General features: G+C 38.8%; 1 protein-coding gene across 2 annotated transcripts in view; it reads left to right on the top strand.

Annotated features, from left to right (window-relative positions):
* Positions 1–24,395, top strand: part of LOC121514879 (c-Maf inducing protein) — a 61,469-nt gene that overhangs the window by 11,158 nt on the left and 25,916 nt on the right. The window contains exons 1-4 of one of the 2 annotated variants that reach the window (XM_041795271.1): positions 1,635–1,771; positions 17,288–17,413; positions 21,176–21,226; positions 21,826–21,987. In XM_041795271.1, coding sequence (XP_041651205.1) covers positions 1,670–1,771; positions 17,288–17,413; positions 21,176–21,226; positions 21,826–21,987 — 441 coding nt within the window. In that variant the 5' untranslated portion in view covers positions 1,635–1,669. Of the gene's footprint in view, positions 1–1,634; positions 1,772–17,287; positions 17,414–21,175; positions 21,227–21,825; positions 21,988–24,395 lie in introns of those variants that run through there. The other variant, XM_041795270.1, reaches the window with a different exon arrangement.

The following is a 24,395-nucleotide window of genomic DNA, read 5'->3' as shown; positions in this document are numbered from 1 at the left end:
CTATTAGCCCTGTCTACCAATAGTAAAGAATCCTTTAAAAATTCCTGGATCCAGACGGTGATCCAGACGGTGATGCGGATCAGTCCCAAAATCTAATCAGTTCTTCCTTTGCCATTTGTGACATTTCCTGAAAATTTCATCAAAATCCGTCCATAACTTTTTGAGTTATGTTGCTAACAAACTAACAAATTAACAAACCCTGCTGATCACATAACCTCCTTGGCGGAGGTAAAAATATGGGACATTTTTAAGAGTACACTTCATGTGTGAAAGGGGCTTCTGTTTTATTCAGCCCAACCATGTAAGCCCTATCATTGAAGCCTATAAGAACAAGATTGTATTTTTTGTTCAAATCATTGTTGGGTACATAAAAACTCTACCTTCAAAGACTTTTGTGAAATTGAGATCTGTTTGCTTGTGTTATAAAATCCTTTTAAAGCAGTATCTCTCCAAGGATCTCACATGCTTGTATTAGACCCTTTATTGTTCCTGCTTCAAAGCTCCAATAGGTAACAGCCACTGAGTGCAAGAGACCTGCTGTCATAAATTATCCTGTTAAGCCCTCAGAGACTAATGGAAATGTTATTCTGTAAGATAACAACGCACTTTAAACACTGAATGGAATGCCTTTAGCAGAGGATGTTCGTTGACAGAGTAGAAACTTCAACTCAGAATTTTTTTAAGATGAGCTGTCCTTTAGTGAACCAGAGTCCGCTCTGTGTTTTTTGGCAGGAAACTGATTCTCCAGAGACCACGGCCCTAAAAATTATGACGCTAATTCTTTTGTTGTAGGAGTCATGTGGGTGATTTATCCAGAAAATATCTGGATAGTGACACTCCGTATCCAGCAATAATGTGTCCCGTTGGCTTGTCGACGATGTCACATATTCTTCTCTGTGTGAAGGCTGAACTATGAGGAAGAGGGTTTTTATATTCAGGGTGAAGCATGAATGTGCATTTCCTGAGAGGAGTTGTTGTTGTGCTCTGTGTCGAACAGAGCGGTTATGTGGGCAGAAGAACAATGGCGACCCGTTTGCTCTGCTCTCTTACAGAGAGACCACTTCTTCTAACAAGGAGGCAAAGAGCGTTGACTCTGCGTCTCCAACAACATCCCCACGCATGGCAAATTACTGAGATGATTGGGAGAAAAGAGCTTTGTGAAAGTGATAGTGGCTGCCAAAGGGGATCATTAGTTTCTGTTACCAAAATCTCACAAATCCGGTTAAAGCTAACTGCTAAATCCTGCTAAATAGGTTGTTATGAAACCTGCATTCATAATAATATCATCTCATTGATTTTTGCCTTTTAAACAGGAATTAACATATTAATAGAAGCTCATTTTCTCAAACGAAAGGAGAGATGGGACTCTTGTCTGTCACTCATGTGTCAGTCTTGTCTTTATGCTTTCTGTTTCTATTGTTATTTCTATTCTGGTAATAGCATTATCATTGTTATTTTCATTTTCTGCGTCCATGTAAAGCACTCTGTAACTCTTGTCTGTGAACTGTGCTGTGTAAATAAACTTTACTTCCTTTGACAGAGCCGTCCGTCACCACTGTAGTCTCAAACCTTCATCTCAATCTGCGTAAGAAGTGCATGCAAACACTTCCTGTGTCACACCTTCTTCACAAAATGCCTGAGATGAAAGGAAACAGGTTGAGTCGTGAGCATGAGGGGCTCATTGTTGGCAGAAAGGCGAGAGATGGGATCATGTAATCAATGCAAGAGGGTCGTCTGGTCACGTATGGAGCCTGAAGAGTCCAATTATTATGTAAGAAGACACATCATGCATGTGTTTGAATGATAATACTTCTTTGTGTCATGCATGAGGCAGTAGCAGCTTTTACTGAAGATCTTCATGGGGGAACTGGCAAAGAAAATCAGTTCATTTAAAAAAGCAGAAGCCTATTTTGCTGCTAAGTAGGGCAAGTCAATTCTTCTCGCCTCAGATAATAAAAAAGATTTTAATCACTGTAAAGTTCACTTCTGTGTGTGGAAAGAGCCCTGTCCAGGGTGTCAAGCATATCCATTCATCTGAGAAGTTTCAGTTTATGCCAAAACATTAAACACTCTTGTATTTCTTTAATTGGGCATGGACAGGCCATTTGAGACACCACCTTTACACTTTTTGCTAATACCACATGATTTTCTGCTCTAGTTAAGCTGATGTGTCAGCCAAGGAAGGGGTCATTAAGACCAAGTTGTCAAAAACAAATCAAAGAACACTCAGACATCACTGTCTGCAGTTTTTGTCAAAATAAAAAACAAATAAGAGGAGATTGATCTATATTTGGTAGAGAGCATCAGAATTTGTTAGAGGTGACAGTCACAGGGTAACTCCTGATGTGATTCATGGCCAAAGGAAATGATCATATTATGATTCAGCAATTCTGGGGTAATAAGTATATAACAGGACTAGGGCTGGGAAATTAATCGAAATTCAGATTAAATTGCAATATGGCCTGTGGAATTTTCAAATCACAGAAGGTACAATTTTTCTTTGACCTGAGAATTGTCAAAGAGAACAGTTTAATACTTTTTGAAGCAGAGACATTAGCCCCTGCACATGCAATCATTCAAGTGTGATTTCTTTTTTGTAATAGTCTGTCAGCCCTGCTCAGAACGAGCTGTTTCTGTGTCTGTGGCTTTAAATGTTAATAAGCTGTCTGACTCCACCCCTCTCAGGAAATGGCTGTCACTCTTCTGATCAGCTGAGAGGAGGATCAGGGGAGGAGGGAATTTCGACCGAACCTGGGGGCGGTGCTAACTCCCCACATGACATCATGAGGGGACTATCTGAGAACCTGTTTGTTACAGCAGATATTTTCTTAAAGATGGAGAAGGGGGGGTCTGATTCTTGGGGGGATTGTGGAAAAGCCAAGGGCGCATATTTTTGCAAGAAAAGCCTGAAAAGGTAACCTTGCAAAGTAGATGGATACACCCGTTTCTTTGTTTTTCACTGGCGAATTCATCCTGCAAAGCTCCCATCTGAACCATTTGGGCCCGGTTAGAAAGTGGCAGGACCAATCAGCAACGAGGGGCAGTACTTTCAGGTGTGGCACAGTCCTGACGTAAACAAGCAGTAGCAAAAGCTGGTGCAGTTATGGAGGAAGAGCTTAGTGTGGATGCTGCTAGAGCGCCAGTTTTATTAGAACTTGACAACATTTCTTCATTAAAAGAAGAACAAAGAACAGCAGTGAGTTTTCTTTTCAAAAACAACAAAAGTCGAGTACTTACATGTATACAGTCGCCATGTTTTGCGTTATTCCTCACTAGCTGCGCACGCTCGATAGCAGCTATAATGATGCATCATGAAATCTGTTTAGATTAGAATACACAACTCCCCCTTATTATGCAAAATACACCTTTTCAGGCTTTTCTAACAAAAATATGTGCCTGTCCACAATCCCCTCAAGTACCAGAAAAATCCATTTTCTTACACCCTCTCTTTCTCCACCTTCAGAAAACGTTTGCTAAAACAAGCTGTTCTCAGATTTTCCCCTCATGACCCCACATAGGGAGTAAGCACCTGCCCCCAAGTTTGGCTGGCCCTCCTGCTTGGAAGAAAGTTCCACGCTCCTCTCCTGATCTTCCTCTCAGTTGCCAGCTGCGATGCTGGATAGCTCAGTGGGTTACCCTGCTGACTTTGGACTGGGAGATTGTTGGTTCAAATGTACAATGTAGCATCAGGAGTGCCACGTCCATTTCCTGAGAAGGGTGTGGTCAGGGGTGCAGTCAGACAGCTAATTACCATTTAAAGCCACAGACACAGAAATGGCTCGTTCTGAGCAGGGCTGAAACAGAGAGGTTTTCAAACGTACAAAAATTATATACTACAATGTCTTTTCAGCAACAAACTTCACAGGCATGTTTTGGGGACCTCTGAGAGCAATATAAACTTGTCTTGAAAAGGTCAAATATGTCCCCTTTAAATGGTCAAAGGATTGATGCATTTATTCACTGCATTACAACTCAGTTTCACTGGTTATCAAACTTAACCTTAACTCTTTTCAACACTGTCAGGCATCCTGCTGCCTTTATCTTTGGCTCATTATCTTTCATTCCAGACTTACTCATTCATAAATGCCACCGTTGGTCATATGGACATGTGAAAGAGCACTATACATATTTTTGCCTTTATTATAGAGATAGAGGAGTGGATAGAATTGGAAAGAGGGATGAGAGATGAATTCACACTTTGAAATTTAACATTGTAACTCTTTAATAGTGTACATTTTTAACAACCCAGTTTTATTTTATTACACATTTAAGTGTGATGTTAACACTACAATGTGTTACTTCCTCTCACTGTAGGCATTAATTTGGGGGTATTTACAGCTACAGTTTTTGATTCATTGCAACCCACCTGTCATACTTAATTGAGTTTGCCATTTCATGTTTAACATTTGTGGCAAAATTACATCTTCAGGCAAAGATGAAATAGAGTGACTGACTCATAACCAGGTAATGGATCTCCCTTAAAGAGATGAATTTTGGCAAATTCGCCCACTGCCATAATTCCTATAGTCTTAGCAATAGGTTCGTTACCTTTAGTTGTCGGTGGACAAGTTGTGACCTGTACATTCACCACGCTATGAAATAATCATGGCACATTACAAGACAGGGATGTTTTAAAGCTAAATGTAAAGCCGGAACTACAGTCCAGACATGGCTGCTGCACTGTGTCACTCCGCCCAGTGGTTTACTCAGGAAATAGTTCCGAGTATTTGCTTCATGTGTCATAATGTTACATAATTATACATTACTATTTCATAGCGTGGTGAATGTGCAGGTCACAACTTGTCCACAAGAGTGTTTTGGAGTTGTTTGATTGTGTATTTGATGAGTTTGATGAGGGAAAGCCAGAATACCGTCTGCTTACATTGAGTTGGCACAGCAGCTCCGAACTCGGCAGCGCTGATCTAAAAATAGCTTGCACCTACAACTAAAGGTAACGAACCTGTTACTAAGACTATAGGAACTATGGCAGTAGGCGAATTGCCAAAATGTTGAAGTATCCCTTTAACTTTGGCCTTCCCATTTCTAACTCAGTGGTTAACTTCACTCATGGTGCAAAAGTGTATCACATCAAAAACAACCACCAAAAACAATAGCAATACAGATACATATGTATCTCAGAATGGGTTAAAATTAAATTAAGTTAAAATAAACTATGAAATATTGGAGATCTAAATAGCTACAGTGCAGTTTTTGCTTTGTAACCTTAAAGCCTGCCTTTTAACCCCTGTGTTGAATTTGCGCTGTAGTGGCGTACGCCGTTCAGAGCACTACATAATTTGTTGGTGAGTCCACATCACTCTGCAATACTCTGCCTTGATGTTACTCTGTAGTGCAATTTAAATGCTTGTTCCAGGTCTTGCCGCCACTTTTTCTGCTTTTCATTGTACAGGATTGTGTTGGAGTTGATTGATATTGAGCTGAAGTTAATTTTACTGCAGTTATAACAAAGAAGAAAATAAAGGCGACTTCATAGTAGATGGACTGTACAGCGCTGGAATATTTTTTTTGCATTTGTTTGGCCACTTTGACTTAGACAAGGAAATTCAGTCACCACCTGCAGCCATTTACCTCACTCCAGTTCAGGGCTACATGGACCTATGGCGTATGATCAGGCAAACATTCAACATAGAAGTGTAAATCAGGCTTAACAGCATTCATGTAGGTTTTTAACTTGACCTCAGTGCCATGGGGCTTCCTACCAGCACTCGGAAGGTGCACAGTGGTTGCATAATGGTTAGAGGAAGAGAGTAATTTCTCTCTTCAGTTCACACATATCTGAACTAGGGTTGCATTTGTAGTGTTACAGCACAGTTTTGGACTTCATCACTGCCATATTGCAAATTGTAATATCTCAACTTAAACGGGCTCCAACCATAATCTCAGCTGCCTTTGGAGCTGTTATATGGTTGTAAAAGGCAAAGAAAACATACCCAACACCTCTTTGTTGTGTATGTGTGGATATAGCTGGTGTAACAGGAAGTAAGTGTCAGCGTTTCCACTGATGCAGAACAAGAGGATTTTGTGAATACAGTTTACAGTCAAATCAGCTGATTGCACTGCACGTCACTGAGCAGAAGCAGAACATGATAACTTTGCAGCTAGACCTTGTTGATAGTACTTAGTTCAATGCAATAAAAGGGAAGAGAAACAACATGAAGTGAGAACAACCTGGGATCTGGTACACATGTACACAGAGAGCTCTGAAAGGCTCAGGGCAGGCCTCCAGGACATTCTGCTCGACACGTTCGTATACAAATAATGGATCCTCCCTGTGTTGTTTGAACAATGCAGCCATTAGACAAAGATTTGAGTTACAGGAGGGAATAATGGCATTTTTTGCTGTAATGATTTATGATATTTATTCTAGACCTGTTCTGAGATGTTGTGTGTCAGTGGTGAATGAAGTGAAGGAAACAGAGGAACTAAACAGAGAAGCAGTTTGATGGTGGTCTGAAGTCTTCAAGGAAGCTTTGGCTTGTTCCTACTGTCATGAACTGTCATGAACTGTTTTGTTTTATTTTTCTGGTGAATTTGATAGTGTTTTTCTTTTGTTTGACCTTGGTCTTATTTTTGACTCTTCTGGTGTCTAAATATGGCCACCAACTGTTCTGCATTAGCCTGGACATTCAAATTAAACATGCTTATTTCCCCACATGCCCCATGTTGCTTACACTGATGTTACTTATTCTTTCCTTTTACTCTGTGAACAAGACCAATAAAAGCAGGGAAATAAAAAAGTTTGTATTAGCAGGGTGATAGGATTAAGAGAGGGTTAAATGCTATTTAGACTGTGGCTTCATGTGGGAACCACAGCTAGATTATGTGAACCAGCAGCTCATCATGTGTGACACATTAAAACCAAAATAAGACAACACTGCTCTGCTCTCATTGGCTGCCTTTGCTTTATCATTACTGAAACAAGTGTAACATTTCTATTTGAATACTTTGAAGTATACTGAGGTACATTTTATAAATCTAATGGATATATCATTATTTGGAAGTAACTGCACACAGTAGACCAGTGGTTCTCAAACTTTTTTTGCCCAAGGCACACCTAACATCCAGCCAAGTTTTCAAGGCACACCATATTTATTTCCATGCAAAACAACCTATCTAACATGCGTTAAAAAATCATTTCCTAATATTGACTTAATCTGTTCATTACAATGTCATCTAATATCTAATATAAGCCAAACGACAAATAATTATCATGAAATTGTCTACTGGCTGTTTTTTTTCCCTTTTTTTGTGGGTCTTCCTCATTAACAGCTCTTTGGGGTTTAATATGCTCAAGGAAATGATCCATTTCCCCTCGATTTTACTCCATCACAAAACTGTCAATCAAGCCCTTTGGTGTGTGTCGTTCTAACAATCCCCCCCACCTGCTGATTTAACAAACTGCAAAGACGGTGTTCCTTTTAAGGTGGTATAGGGATTTTTGAATTAGGCGAATAGAAATTGCAGCCATACGTGGAAAGAAATGTTGATAAAATACTGATAATGTAAATTTAAAAAAAATCAATAATGTGTTGCTGAATAGTTGTAAATATGACTTAAAGTAGCAAAAAATCTCATGGCACGCCTAGACTCGCCACAAGGCACACCAGTGTGCCATGGCACACCATTTGAGAACCACTGCAGTAGACGTTGCTAATGCTGATGCGTGATATAAAAAGAGATGTGTTACTTACTGGTTATCTAGCCTACTTGCAATGACGTCTGAAGCTCATTCACATCTGCTCCTGTCAGACCACAATGAGAAACAGCAAGAAGTGAAACTGTGGCCTGGCTTTTAGCAGCCACTCTTTGCATATCAGTTCAGCCAAAGCAGACTGTAATTTAAGAAAAGTACCTTCAGCATTACCTTGAAGTTCACGGAAGTACACACAGTTTCTCTTTTTTGCTGTAACCCACAAAAATTCTATAATGCATTTAACCTCAGGTTAAGTTCATGTTTGTACAAAGAGGAATGTGTCAACAAGCATGAACTCTGCAGTCAAAGAAAGAATGGATGTTTATAAAGATCATCGTCTGTGTAAATGTTGTAAGATGTGATCCAACCTAATACATATTCTAATTGTCCATGGAATCAAGTTAGGGATGTGTTTCTGAATCCTCAGACCCTATTTACTCACGAGAATGCAAGGCTGCAATAGCAAGGTAGCCCTAAGAAACAAAAGGCCCAGACCAAGAGAGGGGTCTGGCTGCAGACCACAGATCTCAGACGACCCCTTTTACAAACCTCTACTTTGACATGCCGCTTCTGTCAGGACAGAGGTAATGTAATTTGCAATGCATTTCCAGTGGATTTTACTTTTTTTTAATTCAACTTAATTAAAAGTCAGACAGTTACATTGATACAGACTAAGAAGCATTTCAAAAATAAAAGCAAAAACAAGGTTGGCGTTCTAATTAGATTGAATTATGTATGAACCTGTTTTAGAAGTAATTACGTAAACATAGGCCTGTGCGATATATCGGTTTTATGGATTAATTCAATTTTTTTTTGTTCGGGACGAATTAAAAAATAAAAATCTAGATTTTCTGAAGATATTTAGAACCTAAAATGTGCTGAAAACTTGCCCCATATTTTAAAAAGACCAGAATTTCCCTTGAAGCTTGAAATACACACGTTGAGTTCTTATGTGCGAGGTGCTGAGCTTTAACTTCAACACTGTTTTCCTTATTTTTTTATGTATGTATTTTCATTCATATAACCCGACAGATACAAAAAATTACACGTATTTTGCAGTTCTGCTTTTGACTTTTGAGTTCTGCAAAAGAATGTGTGCATCACACAGCAGGACAGCTTGAAGGCTTTTTTCCAGTAAATTTAATTGATAATCAGAACAGAACATGCAAATTAATTCAAGCTCTATGTTAATTTAGGATAGTGTTATATTTGGAAATGTACTTGCACATTTGTTTTTAAGTATTTGGAAGTGAAACAATGCACTCATGTTGTGTTTGAGAAGTGTTTTATTGAGCGCTTGGAGCTGTGGGAGTCCTGCCACTCCTGTTTATTATTGTACTAATGATGTCTTTCACTGCTCTCCTTTCTAGTCAACATTTTCTTTATTTCAGGAAGTTTTTTTATTGTTCTTTTTGGTTGTTGTCACTCTTATTTTGAAGTTGTAAGTTCTAGTAGCATATAGGCCAGTACTGTTTTTTTTTCTGGACACAACCTTTGTTTTTTATCCAGATTTCTGAAATTTATCATTGAAAAAATCTTGTATTTATGAGTTTATAAAGCTTTTGATTCGGTATTGTTCTGTTTGTGTTCATCTCAGTAAGCGTAACAAAAGTAAAACCTAGTGTAAACCCTTCTTTAGCTCTTTGCTTATAACTAGTCTGCCCATTTGAATAATTTGACAATTGAGAGACAGCTCATGCAGATCACATCACCAGAAGACTTTGGGAATAAGACGCAAAAATACAAAATTATAATCCACTTTAATCTTGAACTACTTTAACTTGTGATGAAACAACATTTTTTAACTCTGGAAGGGGAAAATGAAAGTCATAATGGTCTTTTTGGTTGATGTTGATGCTTATTCTCTTATGTAGACTTAAGTAATAAGAACCCTTTAATGGTGTAATAGGTTATTTAGTTATTTTATGTGCTCTTTGATTGATACATTCTCAGATATTTTTGCTAGCAAGCAATTCAGGCCTAATTCTTTGCGTTTGCTTTAAAAAATTAGAAGATTTTGCAAGTTAAGAAATGTCATGTTCTCAGCATCTCTTCAGTCAGTGACGTCACAGCTGTCTGTGGTCTGAATAAACTGAGCCCAAATTATTCTTAGGGACGCCACACTCACCAGTCATTTAAAGGTGTAGTATGTTTTCATCTAGGTATTAGGCTTAATTCTTCTCTCCACTTGTGCCTTTCCAAAGTGAAAGTTTCCCATGTTTGTGGTAATAATTCATGTTATAGAGGAAGGAGACAAAGGAAAATTACTTGAAGAACTAAATGAGATTTACATCATAAAAAATGTCAAATGTGCGGTTCTTATTTCCATCTCGCCTTGTGCTCAAGTGTGACAGAGAGAAATGTCTGCATCATTGTTTTTATTTGGACAAAAGAAAAAGGGAGGATTCACCTGCTAGCCCATCAATATCAGCCATCTCTGGTGCTCACATGACGTCACAATTTCAACAGTTTCAGAGGGACTCCCAGAAAAACACGTAATAAACCTATCTACTGTGATGACAGGTGACCTGGGATGTCTACGTAATTTCTTGCTGATGTTTATGTCTTTCAGTGTATTATTAACCAGTGAAGCTTTTTAGAGCTGTTTTATTGCTTTGTTTATTTTTTCATGTGACTCACAGTCTCCTGTCCTGACAACAGTTATAGCTGTAGCAGTAGCCATTTTTCAATTCTTAATTTATTTTATCAAGTGTTCAGAAAGTTTGATTAAACAAGATTCTTGGAACTGAAAGTTCACAGCGCCGCAGTGTCAAACCACATAGAACCAGCACACTAACTCTAGACCAGTGAGGCTCCACCTTATTTGACCAAAGAGCCACGTTGTCTTAAAAATACTTTAGCAAGAGCCCCAATCTGAACCAGGGATGTAAGGCAGATATTGGATCAGTTAATCCATAGCTGAAATGAAATGAAACAGTGATGGAAATTTTGAGGTTAAATGGGATGCAGTAGGCTACATAAAAAGTCTGTGTTGTGTCAGAAGAAACAATGTCACTGATAATTAGCATATATTTATTTTATTTATCACTGACATCGGACTAAAATCTTGTATTTCAATTTTTCATGATTTTATATGCAGGTCTTCCAGCTTACTTTAGACTCTTACTCTGCATGTTGTCCTTACAGCTAAAACTGTACTGTTGATCTGTATGCTAACCTTAGAGCAAACTCTAGACTAATGCTCTGTATGCTGTCCTCACAGCTAACAGTAGACTTTTGCTTTGTATGCTAACCAAACCTTTGCTCAATATGCTATCCTTAAAGTTAACTTTAGGCTATTACTCTGTATGCTAACACCGCTGACTCTAGACTATAGAGTGGTGCAGGAATGAGTCCTAAAAAAAAGTGAGTTGGCATTTTAGCACTTCAGGTTCCCTCGTCTGGAAGTCTATGGGATTTTTGAATGAGTTTTCGGTTATGCCTCAAATAAGGTCTGTGGTGAACAATGAATTGTGTATCTTTTCAAGTCTTAATAAAGGGGGTTGCTAAAAGACAGCTAGCAAGGACAACAGCGTTTGTTGGGAAGACTATACGTAAATATCCGAAGTGTGGCGAGCCTGCCGTTCACATGTATCTGCGGGTGATGACGATAAATCCAGTTGTCCGTGTTGCAGTCAATATAGCATTACGTTTGCTTTTTACTTTTGTCAGTTAGATTAACAAACCAGATATGATGCTTTTATTATCAATTTATGATTATCTGTATGAACAAAACTTGTAAGTTTTATAAACTTTTTTTGGACACAGAGCTTATTTTCAGCAATAATCCAAAGACAATGTGATGCAAACTTCCAGGTTTACTTACAAAATTACATCACGACTGCATCACTCCATTGCTCTGTATGCCAGCCTTACAGCTAACTCTGCACTATGCTCTGTATGCAGTCTACCATTACAGCAGGCCTGCAGCACTTGTTGACAGTGTTCTGCAGGTTGGCTGTGTGTGTTTTTGTCCCCTGAGGTTTATGAGCAGCAATTTAATTGTCCCTTGGAAAATGGAGAAGTAGAGCGGCTTATCGTTCAGGGAAGTGTCCCCTTTTAGTCTGACAACATCATACACATGTCCTGTAGCTTAATATGAGCTTACAGTATTTCCCTACACTGAAATAACAGTGTTTATGCTCATGTGTGATTAATCTGTCAGTGACAGTTCTTTAATAAACTGAGAAATCATATCACCTCTGATGGCCTTCAAGATCTGGGTCACTGCTGAATGTCCTTTTGTTTGGGAACTACTGTTGTGTGATTATTGGTAAACATGAACCAATGGAGCTCAGGATGTGAACTGATAGTGTTTGCCTGATGACAGGAAGAGGAAGAAATGTGCACTCAGATGCCCCTCTTATCCACTTGCTATCTGTGTTCAACAGGAGGTCTGTGGATGTGACACTGTGTGATGCAAACAAATACGGTGGCTACAGGAGGGAGATTCATTTAATATCCACATTGTCTCTGCAGATGTGTTGCTTTTCTTACCCTGCTTGTTACTGTGCTTCTTGTCTTACAAGAGGGATTTCCATTGTCATTGCAACAGACATGAAACAACAAAAGACTTTGAGGGAAAGATATGGATTACATTATTAGGATGTAATAGAAAAAAGCAAAAAAGGATGCAGGACACAAAGCAGAGATGACAAGGACACAGAGCATCACAGAAAAATGGAAGCAGTGAACAGAGTGAGTAAAGAAACGAAGATAGTGGCCAGACAGTAAAAAGTGAGTCAAGGGGATGGAAGAGAGAGAAAATGTAACTTGGAAAAGTTGGAAAGGGTCCCAGTAACCAACCTGTATTAGCCTACTTTTTTGGCACCCCTCTGTAGAAGTGTCAAGCTTACCTAAGCAGCACTTCCAGGTGCAATTTGATGAAGTACGGTTTGGTAAGGCTGGTTAGGATAGGGTAGGACAGTAAGGGTCGGTTATTTGGGATCCTTTTTAACTTTTAATAAAGGAAACAGAACTGTATCTTTCTATACCAAACTTCAACCATGGAAATAACCTGAAGCCTAAAATCTAAAGGGGACACATGAAGAGCTCACTTTTTAGTATTTTTGCACATACATTTGGGTATCTGGAATATCGAGAGGAGTACGGCTGCAGCCAGTTTATCTGTGACGCCCCATCACACTGTTCATCTGAGACACTGTATATCTCAGAATGGAACTGCCCTATTTTGTCAGTACAACATATTTCCAGTTTTAGACTTTTTTTTAATTCAACTTTATTCATAAATATAGTCTGCCAGTTACATTCATGAAATAACCACATTGCAAACAGCACAGACTAAGAAACATTTCATAGATAAAACGGAGAAAAAGGTCAGAGGTCTTATCCAGGATTAAATTAAATGTGAAACCATTTTAGAAGTAGTTACATGAACACTGGCTCACTTTAGCTTCATTAGCTTTAGCTAAAGCTGACATAGCTATGCTAACTATGTAATTTATGTTACTAGCCTGTGTAGCTAAGATAGCTGTAGCAATGTTAGCTTAGCTATGTAGATAATGTACCTATGCAGCTTACATACCTGCTTTGTGAGCTTAGCTTTTGCTATGTTAGCTATGTTGCTACTTAGCTCTATGATGGATAGCTAAGTTAGCTAAAGCAACGTGAGCAAATGTAGCTAAAGCTAACTTAGCATACATAGCTTCTTTTTGAGCTTCACTTGAACGCAGCTAACGGAGCTACGTAAGCTACACTAGCTGCAGACAAATGTTTAAATGAAGGATAAGCTTTTTTTTCCTGTAGGCAGGCTGTTCACTTGGCTTTATTAAACATTTTGTAATCAGGCTGGGCAGGTCAGGTTTTTCACTTTAAACTTTTGGTGTCCTAACCCTTACGGTAAGCCTAAACAGAAGTTTAATGCTATTTTGTTTTGAAGTTTTAGCATGTGTTTCCATTCTGAGATATATATAGTGTCTCAGATGAACGGTTGTGAGAGTGGCCTTCAGAAATTAGTGCTGCAGCCAGACTGTGTTGGGAATATTTACCAAGCCAAAAAAGGTCTGCCTTTGTCTTAAAACAGGAAATCTGATGGTCTGTTCAGAACCCGCGTTTTCTGAGATATTAGAATGAGTACCTGCCTGTTACCTGGTATCTCCATCTGTAGGTCACCTCCCACAGCCAGAGGATAGCTGTACATTTAGACAGAAGGTGCAAGGGGTTGACAGTTATTATGACTTGCATACTTACCATGAAAAAGAGAAAACACTTTCTCATAGGCATTAGAGATTGCTGGGGTAAAAAATACTTATAAATGGCCATGTTGTTGGCCATTATTAATTTGGTTATTGGTATGTTTGTATTGGCTCTATCATTGAACCGTATGCTGCCCTTTGTGAGATTATTTGATGATGTACAAGAAAAGGAATTAAAGTAATTTGTGGTGAAGGGTACAAATAAGCAGGTATCTTCTGTTTTTTAAAAGTCTTACATTAGCTTAGAATGACACTTTGGATCAAGTCCGCATTTTGAAGACGGTTTTACTCTACAAAAGAAAGAAATATGACAATAAGAATAACAGAATAAATCTTTTTCATGTTGTTATACCTCTTATTCATGTCTTCTTTTTGCTACTGTAGTGTGATATGATCAGCATATTGAACAATGCATGGCCACACTTTCTTTCTATCCTCCTATATTTTCCCCTCCCCTCCTCCCAAACCTCCATCATTGGTCCCTTCTTCTTCTCCCTGGATACAAACAAAGAAAACAACATAACATACATCTCCATCCCCTTGTTTCTATGGCAACACAGCAGTGAGGAGAAGAGACAAGTGGAGCCATAGCCTCCTCCAACCATTCTCCTCCATGCAGGATAAAAGACAAAACAGAAAAAGACAGAATGAGGGAAAAAGAGGAGAACAGACAACTTGAGATGAAGTAGGGAAACAGAAAAAGAAAGAAAGAAAAGATGGACAGGAAGGGCAATGGATGCTGAGACAGAGCGAGGAAGGTAGAGGGAGACAGGCAATCAGTGCTCGCTCGCGTGCAGGATGGAGTATCTATGGTAACCTCGGCTGGTTATCAGAAAATTGAACCTCCTTCTGTTTATCTCCATTCTGCTCTGCCTCTGCCAGCTGAAAAAAACACATACGTCTCCTTCTTTAGTGCATAATTTCCAGTCGTTAGCGTGGCACGTGCATCCTGCTTGAGGAAAGACTGTTTAGACGTACAGACAGACACACAATCCTGGCATTTACTCTTCCAAGGAAATGAGACATCTTACCCACAACCAATATTTGACATTCATGTTGTAATGAAAATCCTGTAGTAGTGTTGGGGGGGCTGTTGGAGTGAATGTGAGACAGATGCAAATAAAAAGAACCACCTGTCTGCAGAACGACGCCAGGGCAGATCTGCCGCTACCTCTGTTAGACATCATGTAGTTGTGTGTTTGTGCGTGTAGGTATAGTTGTGCACAGCAGGAAGAAGGGCTGTTTTGATAGATTAATGGTGCCAGTTAGTTTGTCTACCAAAGGCAGCATTTCTATTGGACTGTTCTCTTTGTATTTGAGCAACATGTGCCATGAGACATGTCACGTATAGTGTAACTCATTAAACACACAGTGTGTAGAACTCCTCCACCAGGGGGCTCTCAACCAAAACAATGACAATATGACAGGTGGACCAGCACAGCCCAGCTCTGATCTAGGAAACTGAGGACACTTTTCAATCAAAACAGCACCTTATATGGTATTTACTCAGCAGAAAACCAACATTTTTTTCATTAATATATCTCATAATGAGGGAGAAATGCACTGTAAAAGACACTTCCTGGTTATGCTGGAAGCAGTCATTTGCTCATTTTCTTGGTTTTCACACAAATTGGCACTCTGGGACCTTATCGCAGCGTGATCTGCAACTCATCTGGAAAACCCCATCGTTTTCCCCTCCCTCCTCTCAGAAGTAAAGCGCCCATTTTTTGTGCATTTTTCAGTTTCTAAAGTGGGCGGAGTTATCTCTGAGCTGGGGGTTTACTTTCCCTTTAAATCACTTCAGTGTCAGGGTCAGCAAATGGTACTGTGCAAACATCATGCATTTTTTTCACTCAAGCAGGTGTGCCAAAACCCACCAGCACCACCCTTCTGCACATGTCTACTCTAAACAACATTGCCAGCGCAATATGTTAGCACCTGTTGCAAGGGTATTTTGGCTTCACCTTATACATAGGAAGGAGACTGAAATGTGTTGTCCATATATACATTCAAAGATCAATACAGTTAGTATTTCTTTTACATTGTGCAAAACAACCATTATCAGCTGGTATGTTTTCCTGATTTATAAACATTCATTTCATGATGATTTCACTTGGTGGCCTTTTTCCTCAGTCATCAGAGACAAAACTGGCTTGCAGTATTAAGAAGTACTGATGTTTTGATTTAAAGCCCTTGACAGTGGAGTTTGCATACTGTGTGCTTAAATTTGTTTATCAAATGATGTTATAAAGTTTAACCAAGCTATTGAAAATGCCCTAAAATGTTTTCTCAAATACTGGACAGCTGAATCCAGATGAAACTTCCACTCAGCCACTGATAGTGGATTTGCTCTACAAAATGCAGAGAGAAAAACGTTACCCTGAGATTCTCTGCATACTCTGAGTCACCATCTCAGCCTTTCTATATTAAAATGGCCACTCAAAAACAGAAAGTAAGAGAGAAAAAAAGCGTATAATTCCCTGAAAGCAGTGCTGCTTTGTTGGCAAGCTGCTGAAACAGTGCAGATGACGTCCACAGGGCCCACTTGTGGGGATATACAGTTAGTGTCCCATCAGCAATAATTGGTACTAAGTCATGTAGTGACGCTAATGTCTGGGAAATCAACCAGTGATTCATTTACTGCCATTTCTACATTACTGACAGGCACGTCTTATTATAGACACACTGTGGCACTAAACATTTCTCTTCGAACTCCTTCTGGGGGTTACAAGATATACAGACTTGGTTTCCTTGTGGCTTTTGCTCAGCCTTGTTATTTTTATCTGTTTATATTCTTTTTTTCTGCCTCTTCCCCTTTTCTCTCTAAAGACTCTTCTGTTCCTGAGCCCGGAAACTTGTGGTCATTTGTCAGCGTTTCTGTAATCATTCTGAGACGAGCAAACAGGTTGTGGCCTGTTACTCAGTTGCATCTGCTTCCAGCTCTCACAATAGTGAGCCTGGGATCAGAGCTGTGCATCACACACTCTAGGTTCTCTGTGTGTGTTGACTCAGAGCTACATCAACAATGTCTTTCTAGGTGATGTTTGTGTGTTTGTGTGATTAATGGCTTTGGCTTAATTGATTTTCCACTCTGTTTCACCGTATATTCATTTCTTCAGATGACACCACAGCTGATAAAGATTATGATGTGTACCTAGCCGTTCTGCTGTATTTGGAGGTTTTGTTCGACGTTGTGTTTACTCAGGGCAGGTTAGCCCAGGATATGTTTCTTTTTGTCTTTTCAGCTGACTGCCAGTAAAAATAACTATTTTTTCTCTTCTGGCTCTGGTTAAATATACAGCATGTACTGTAAATGTTAGACAGTGGCAGACTAATATCCTCCTGTTTTCTTCTCCAGCCCACCGGCTACATGGAGACGTCATTGTCCTACAGCTCCATAGAGGACCTGCAGCTCCTTTCATGGGACAACGCTCCCAAGTACTGTGTCCAGCTCAGCTTCCCTGGTGGCACCGTCCTGCTGCAGGTAATTTAACAAATAACAGAGATACACATCCCTTAAAGCTTTTTAAAGTGCTGTGGGAAAGTATTTGCCTCCTTCTTGATTCCTTATTTTTTGGGTATTTGTCACACTTACATGTTTCATCCAACAAACTTTATCACTGGACAAATTTAACCCAGGTAAATACAAAATGCAGTTTTCAAATGATGATTTCATTTATGAGGGGGAAATTCCATCCAAACCTACCTGGCCCTATGTGAAAAAAAGTAATTGCATCCATTATTAAATCATGAATTAACTGTGATTAACCACATTTTTTGGAAAGCGGAGTTCAACTTCACTGGCCACACACAGGCTTGATTACCGCCAGACCTCTTGAGTCAAAGCTCACTTCAAAAGAACCTGTCTGGCACAGTGCAATAGACTAAAAGATCTCAAAAAGAAACACATCATGACGCAAACTCAAGAAATTCAAGAACAGATGAGAAACAAAGTCATTGATATCTGTCAGTCTGGAAATCTTACAAAGATATTTCTAAGACTTTGAGAGTCATTATCCACAAATGGAGAAAGCTTGGAACGGTGGTGAACCTTCCCAGGAATGGCTGGCCTACTAAAATTACTCCAAGAGCGCATCGACGACTCATCTAGGAGGTCACGAAAGAACCCAGACCTAGATATATAGAACTGCAGGCCTCACTTGATTAACTTATGGCCAGTTTAACAATAACAGCTGGGCAAAAAGGGAATCTGTGAATGAATGTTTTCCCAAGACTTTGGGGAAATATTCTGTGGACTGATGAGACAAAAGCTGAACTTTCTGAAAGGTGTTGCCTGTTATATCTGGCATAAAAATGAACACAGCATTTCCTAAAAAATGTGGTGTGATGAAGATTAAGATATTTCTATAAAGAAGAGTGAGCCACAGTTCCTCCACAGTGATGTGAAAGACTCAGTACCAGTTATCACAAATTCTTGCTTGCAGTTGTTGCTGCCAAAGGTGAACGACAGTTATTAGGTTTAGGGGATTACTTTTGCACAAAAGGCCAGGAAGGTTTGGATGGCTTTTTCCCCTCAATGATTAAATCATCATTTAAAATCTATGTTTTGTATTTACTCTGATTATCTTCGTCATATTGAAATGTGTTTGTTGATGTAAAACATTTAACCGTGACAAATATGCAAAATAAAATCTGAAATCAGGAAGGGGGCAAATACATTTTCGCAGCACTGATTGCTTTATATCAAAGTCCTGCATCTATCACCTGTTTAAAATTCAAAGATCAATGGTATAAAATAAGTTAGAATGAAAATCTAAATCAGAGTACCTCTACATGTACATGGGCTAGGATAGGAATATATGTAAATTATTTTAGTTGAGTTTTTATGTTAGATTAAATATTTTGGACAGTTTTCAAAACTAGAGACGTTCTGATTTTTTAATGGTTTATGGGTGTTGTGGAAAGAGTAGATGCATCAAAGACTGCCCCATAAGGAGGATGGAGCTGGTATTGGTAGCTGCTGTTCTGTTCCTGTATCTGGTTAATGTTTTTGTGCTGGCACCCTCTGTAACCCCACCCTCCCACGCTTTATGACGTGATCCCACTGGACATTATCAAGTAAACTAGAGACCCCACTGCTCAGTTCCTCTCAACTCTTTTGCCTACTAGTTTTAAATTGAGGGCTCTTGTCATTAAAAAGCACTCCATAAGCACTCCATAAACATTTTTTTTATGATATTAATTTACTGAGTCACATGGAAGAGTTATGAGGTTCACTTTTTAAACATAAATACAAAGTCAAACACAATATGAAATTGCTCTTGTAATATAAAACATGGAAGTGTTCACCGGCAGCTCTGTACTACAGAGTTAGCTAACTTCCTTCTTTTTTAGCACACAATGATTGTGTGAAAGACTGGACATAGCTGCTATAACATTTACCACTCATTCTTTGATATAGCATGTTAAAATAGCCATTTCTAGCTGTCTAGTTTGGTGACTGTAGTGCTTCTGTGTACTCACTGAACCCTTTAAGAGACTGTCCTGCATTCCTGGAAAAAAATCTCATCCCCTCACATTAGCTATTCAGTGAACATATTTCTAAGTTAGCCCAATTACCTCTGATACACAATTCAGCCCATTATGAGTGTTGGGGGTCAACTGTGTATACCCACATCCTCAGCTGTGTTTGCTTATGCCTGCTGGCAGCTGTTTGGACCGCAGCCAGACACTGATTCCTATCAACAAACCAAGATCAGGAAGCGTTCCTGCACAAGATGTGGAAAAGTGGAAAACTTTACAGCTAGAGAAATGACATGGAAATTTAGACATGTAACTAAATGTTATGAAGAAATGAAGATTGTTTTGAAGAAGTCTAGAGAGGAATGAAACACTGAAATCCCAGTCTGCCTATTGACTAGTTAAGGCGCAGCAGCCATGGGTGATTCTTACACACTCAATATTTTCTGCAGCTCCATCTGCCAGCTTCCTTCTGTGCATGTCAGCATCCACCGTTTGGGTATATTAGCTTCATTTCAATACCAAGAAGCACCATCCATTTTGATATACAGTCAATGTATAAGAGCACCAAGGAAATCTGATTTGGCTATACTAGAAGTGTTTGATAAATAAGTCAAGTCATTATCATAGATCCCAAACTAAATAGCTCTATCATTTGTAAAAGTTCAACAAGTTACATAGCATGGTGTGTATTTTGTACTGTAGTATGTAATAACAAATACAATGAATCATCTCAATGTCAACTGTTGTATTAGGTTTTTAATGATAATACTGGATTACTGGTGTCTCTGACACTGAGAATTTGACTAAGAGAAATGGGAATGTAATCTTGAATATAAATCAGTTTGCTTAAAGTTCACGTTTTACCCTTATAAGACAAATTTATAATGGTCTCAGAGGTCCCCAAAACATGCATGTGGAGTTTGTTGTTGAAAAACACTCCAGTATTTGATTTTTTCATGTCTAAGAACCCCTCTGTTTCTGACCTGCTCAGGACGAACTGTTTCAGTGTCTGTGGCTTTAAATGTTAATGAGCTGAAAGGTGGAGGGGGGGGGTGGATTTTTTTTTTTTTTTTTTTGCATAATATATTACCTTTAATGCAGGTACCATAAACTCTGGAATATAAGTTTGTATGCTTGACCAATTACTGTAAATCTGGAATAGATTTGCTCACCACAGAATCTGAAATATAAATCTGTGTTTAAATACAAGTACCATAAATCTGGAATAAATGGCAGCTTGCTAGTCTGTTTTTAAGGAACTTGCAGAGGGAAAAAGACCTAAATTTCCCATTTTGTTCAGCACAGTTCACAGTTGGTTGCTCTTTTACTGCCATGTTTTTTCATCATGTTTGCTCTTCTTAGTCACTGATATGGCTGTTGCGCTTTCAGCCTATAGTGAATATAATAAGTGAATAATAAGTTTGGATACATAGTTCATTATCACCACTGTTTCCTTCAATTTCCATTATTTAGGCACTGAAATGGATGTCACCTATTAAAACTCAGGTAGATTTCTTAAAATTCAAATGAAATTTACTGTAATGAAATAACCTGAATTTGGTTAAATGGTGCATCTAAAAATTATAATGTGATGTTACACTTCCAGGAAGTTCTGGTCTAGATTTTCTAACTCAGAGCCTTTAAGGAAAGAGGTTTATTTCACATTTTAAATCCCCATTCGTTTGTCAAGAAATCCGATTTTAATGTGTGTATATTTCTGGAGTTAGTGTTTGATTTCTTTTTGTGTCGTGTGTTTTGGCAGGCTGCAAACAGCTACTTGAGGGACCAGTGGTTTCACTCCCTGCAGTGGAAGGTAAGGTTACTTTTTGTCTTAAACTCTTAATTGATCCGTCTCTCTGCCTCATTAAAGCATCATGATGAGCCCCCCCAGACTCACAGGCACATTAACACACTTCGTGAGGGTTACCACACACGTAGAAGTATATTAAAGATTGATCGTGTTAAAACACCAATGAGAGTCTTTTGTTCTTTTACAGATCTTCTTACTGTCCAAATGTCATTTTATGGAACCTTAACAGGGATCAGACCTCTAAACCGGCTGTGTTCATGAGCTAAATAAAGATGTATAGGGAAGTATGCCTAAATTAGTTCAGAGAGCAACACTCAAAGTGACTTCCTATTGCTAAAAAATAATTTGATTCCAGTCATTTATTTCCTGCAGAAATCTGATTCTCAGGTAATAATTAAATGCACTTAAAACAAAGATACCAGCACCAGTTTAATGCAGCTCTTACATTTGCTCTGCACCACTAAAGAGATCGCATTTCTATGCCAAACCACTGAGATTTTTAGAGACAGTGGTGTGAAGCAGGCTGAAAAGAATGGCAGTAGATAGATGTTGGTGTTGATCCACACAGTTAACGTTATGTCATCCTTTGTGGGGTATTACAGAAAAAGATATACAAGTACCGTAAGGTCCTAAACAACCCAAGCCGCTGGGATGTGGTGTTGAAGGAGATCCGAGCGCTGGTGGACATGGCACTGACCTCACCACTGCAGGATGAGTCCATCCATCAGGCCCCGCTGCACATCATCTCCACCCTGCTGGCAGAGGTAGAAACACACAGACACACATGTATTGTTATTCAAATATAATGTGTGCCCTGGCTCTTTTCAGTGTCTCTTCATGATGTTAGTCCTATCCATGAACAGAAGATATTTGTTCTAACATTTTAATTTTCTGAACTTTTCTAATGAGCACAATTAAAAAAGAGAGACTTGTATCTACTTGCCACATCTGTAAGGGATTTTCATTATGTGTTGATACTGAATATTGCTTTAGAGTAGGCAAATCATCTTATCTTTCTTTCCTCTACCTGCTCATAGATGCTGCAGGAACAATCTCATTCTGCTTCCTTTAAGTCTAATGTGCCACACAGCCATATTGGCCAATTAAAAAGGAAAATGTAGATACCAGAATTACCCTTACATTCTAATGTAAGAGGAAATCTGGTATTTCAAAACGAGACCTGTATTTATTCAGCTCTAAATTTATAATAGGAACAACATGTTTTGGAACAAGTTGAGTGCATGCTTCAGCCATCAGCTGTAAAATAGTCTGTAACGTCAGCAATTTGCTATGACTGGCAAACATGCTTGATCAAAATATCTTTTTAGGGCACATTAGAGCCAGTTATCCTCTTTTTAGGTCCCTGTATAATGTTGAAACATACTTTCCCCCCCTCCCCAGTCCCCCCGCTGGCCTGCAGTCACATTGATCCAAACCCAGCCAGGGCTGAGAATGGATACTTTATCACATGGCAGTATGATGCATTTGGTTTGCAGTCTCAAAATCAGCACAGTGTAAAGCTACGTAGACATGTTTATTATTGAGTTGTTTTAGTCTGATTTGGCTCGCTAATACCCCACTACTGTTTGAAATGATTGTCGACAGAAATGGTCATAATGATTTTACATTTCATCCATGCTGTATTACTTGTGCGTGTGCGTAGGTGATCGTACCGTGCGTAAGTGCACTTCTTCCTCCCGGACCAGAGCCAGGGAAGTGTACCAGTGTTAATTTCGTTGACTAAAATTAGGGATTTCCAGATTAATTGAGTTAACCATGTTTAATCAAGGTCCACAGTTAGTACACCAATGTTTTTTTTAATCATGATTAATGTCATGCTGTTTGTCCCTTGCAAACCCTGATCCTGGTGACCCTTTTTGCTGACATTTTTGTTCCCTAGCAGCAGTGTGTTGTTTATGACAGCTATTAGTCTTTAGATAAAAAGACTTTTAGTTTTAGTAAGAGTTCAGTCATTTCTGCCCTTTATAGTTTAAGTCTAGTTTTAGTTCATAAAACATCCTCACATTTTAGTCTCAACTTTAAGTCCAAGCATTTGTTCTCTTGCATGAATCTGGTACTAAATCATGGTAGTGTGTTCTCTGCACCCTGCCAACCCTGGGGTCCCTGCTGAGAGGCAGAATAGCTACAGATGGATTGGATTTTGACAGATTTACCTACAGGGGAGAAATATAATGGATTTCGAGTCCATTTTAGCCTGATTTTAGTCATCAAAGATCCGTTTTTGTCTAGTCTTAATCTTGTCTTTCTCACTGCCTTGCAGCACTCACCCTCTTTTCTCTACTTTTACCTTTTGCCTGTTCTCTGATGATCCACAAGTTTCTTTTTCTGTGGTAAAATTCATGTTAAAATTTTCAATATACCTATTAAAGTAGATGTAAATCTAACAGGATGTCATTCATCCTTAGTTTAAGACAGTAGACACACTCCAAAATTACATAGAAAACACGTCTGAATGCAAAATAGTCAAATTTTAAAATGCGATAAAAGGAGTGTGAATAATCATAATGAACAACAAAAGTTATAAGATTAATCATGATTACAAATCTTAATCTTTTGACAGCACTACTAAATACATGACTACAGAGAAAGGAGTTTTTGTTGAAGAGCAAGATCCTTTTACGAGACCAGATCTAGTTTCCAGATGTCACTGATGAAATAATTTTACATTGTGGAGGATGGGATTTTTACATCTTGTTCTGTTTGGATTAATTAGTATCTTTGGGTTATTGTTAGCAGTGGTGCAGAAATATAAATATATCCTGAACATTTTTTCAATCGGCCCATCCAGCAAAGGATGATCACACTGTTATAAACAAAGACATGCAAGAATAGCTTGCTTGTGGAGTTCACATACTTAAAGCAATGCAGTAGTGTACTCAGTTAACCCTAAGACATCCCAGGAGAAGGGACTTAGAAGTGGGTATACCCTAAGGAAGCTAAAAAATAAGTAGATATGCTCCACACCTGTGTATTCTCTGCAATGCAGCACTGATTATTAGGAGTTTAATTATACACTCAATGCACAGAATGTCTTCCATAATACTTGAAGGCCATCAGTGAATAAGTGTGATACATGGTAAATGCACTTGAGCTTTTATAGTGCTTCTCTTGTCATCAGAGATATTCACACATCACTGATGCAGCATTTGGA

This window comes from Cheilinus undulatus, linkage group 9 (genome assembly GCF_018320785.1).
Source record: "Cheilinus undulatus linkage group 9, ASM1832078v1, whole genome shotgun sequence".
NCBI classification, from domain to species: domain Eukaryota; kingdom Metazoa; phylum Chordata; class Actinopteri; order Labriformes; family Labridae; genus Cheilinus; species Cheilinus undulatus.
The sequence above is the reverse complement of the archived record's forward strand: the minus strand, read 5'-3'. Positions and strand labels throughout refer to the sequence as shown.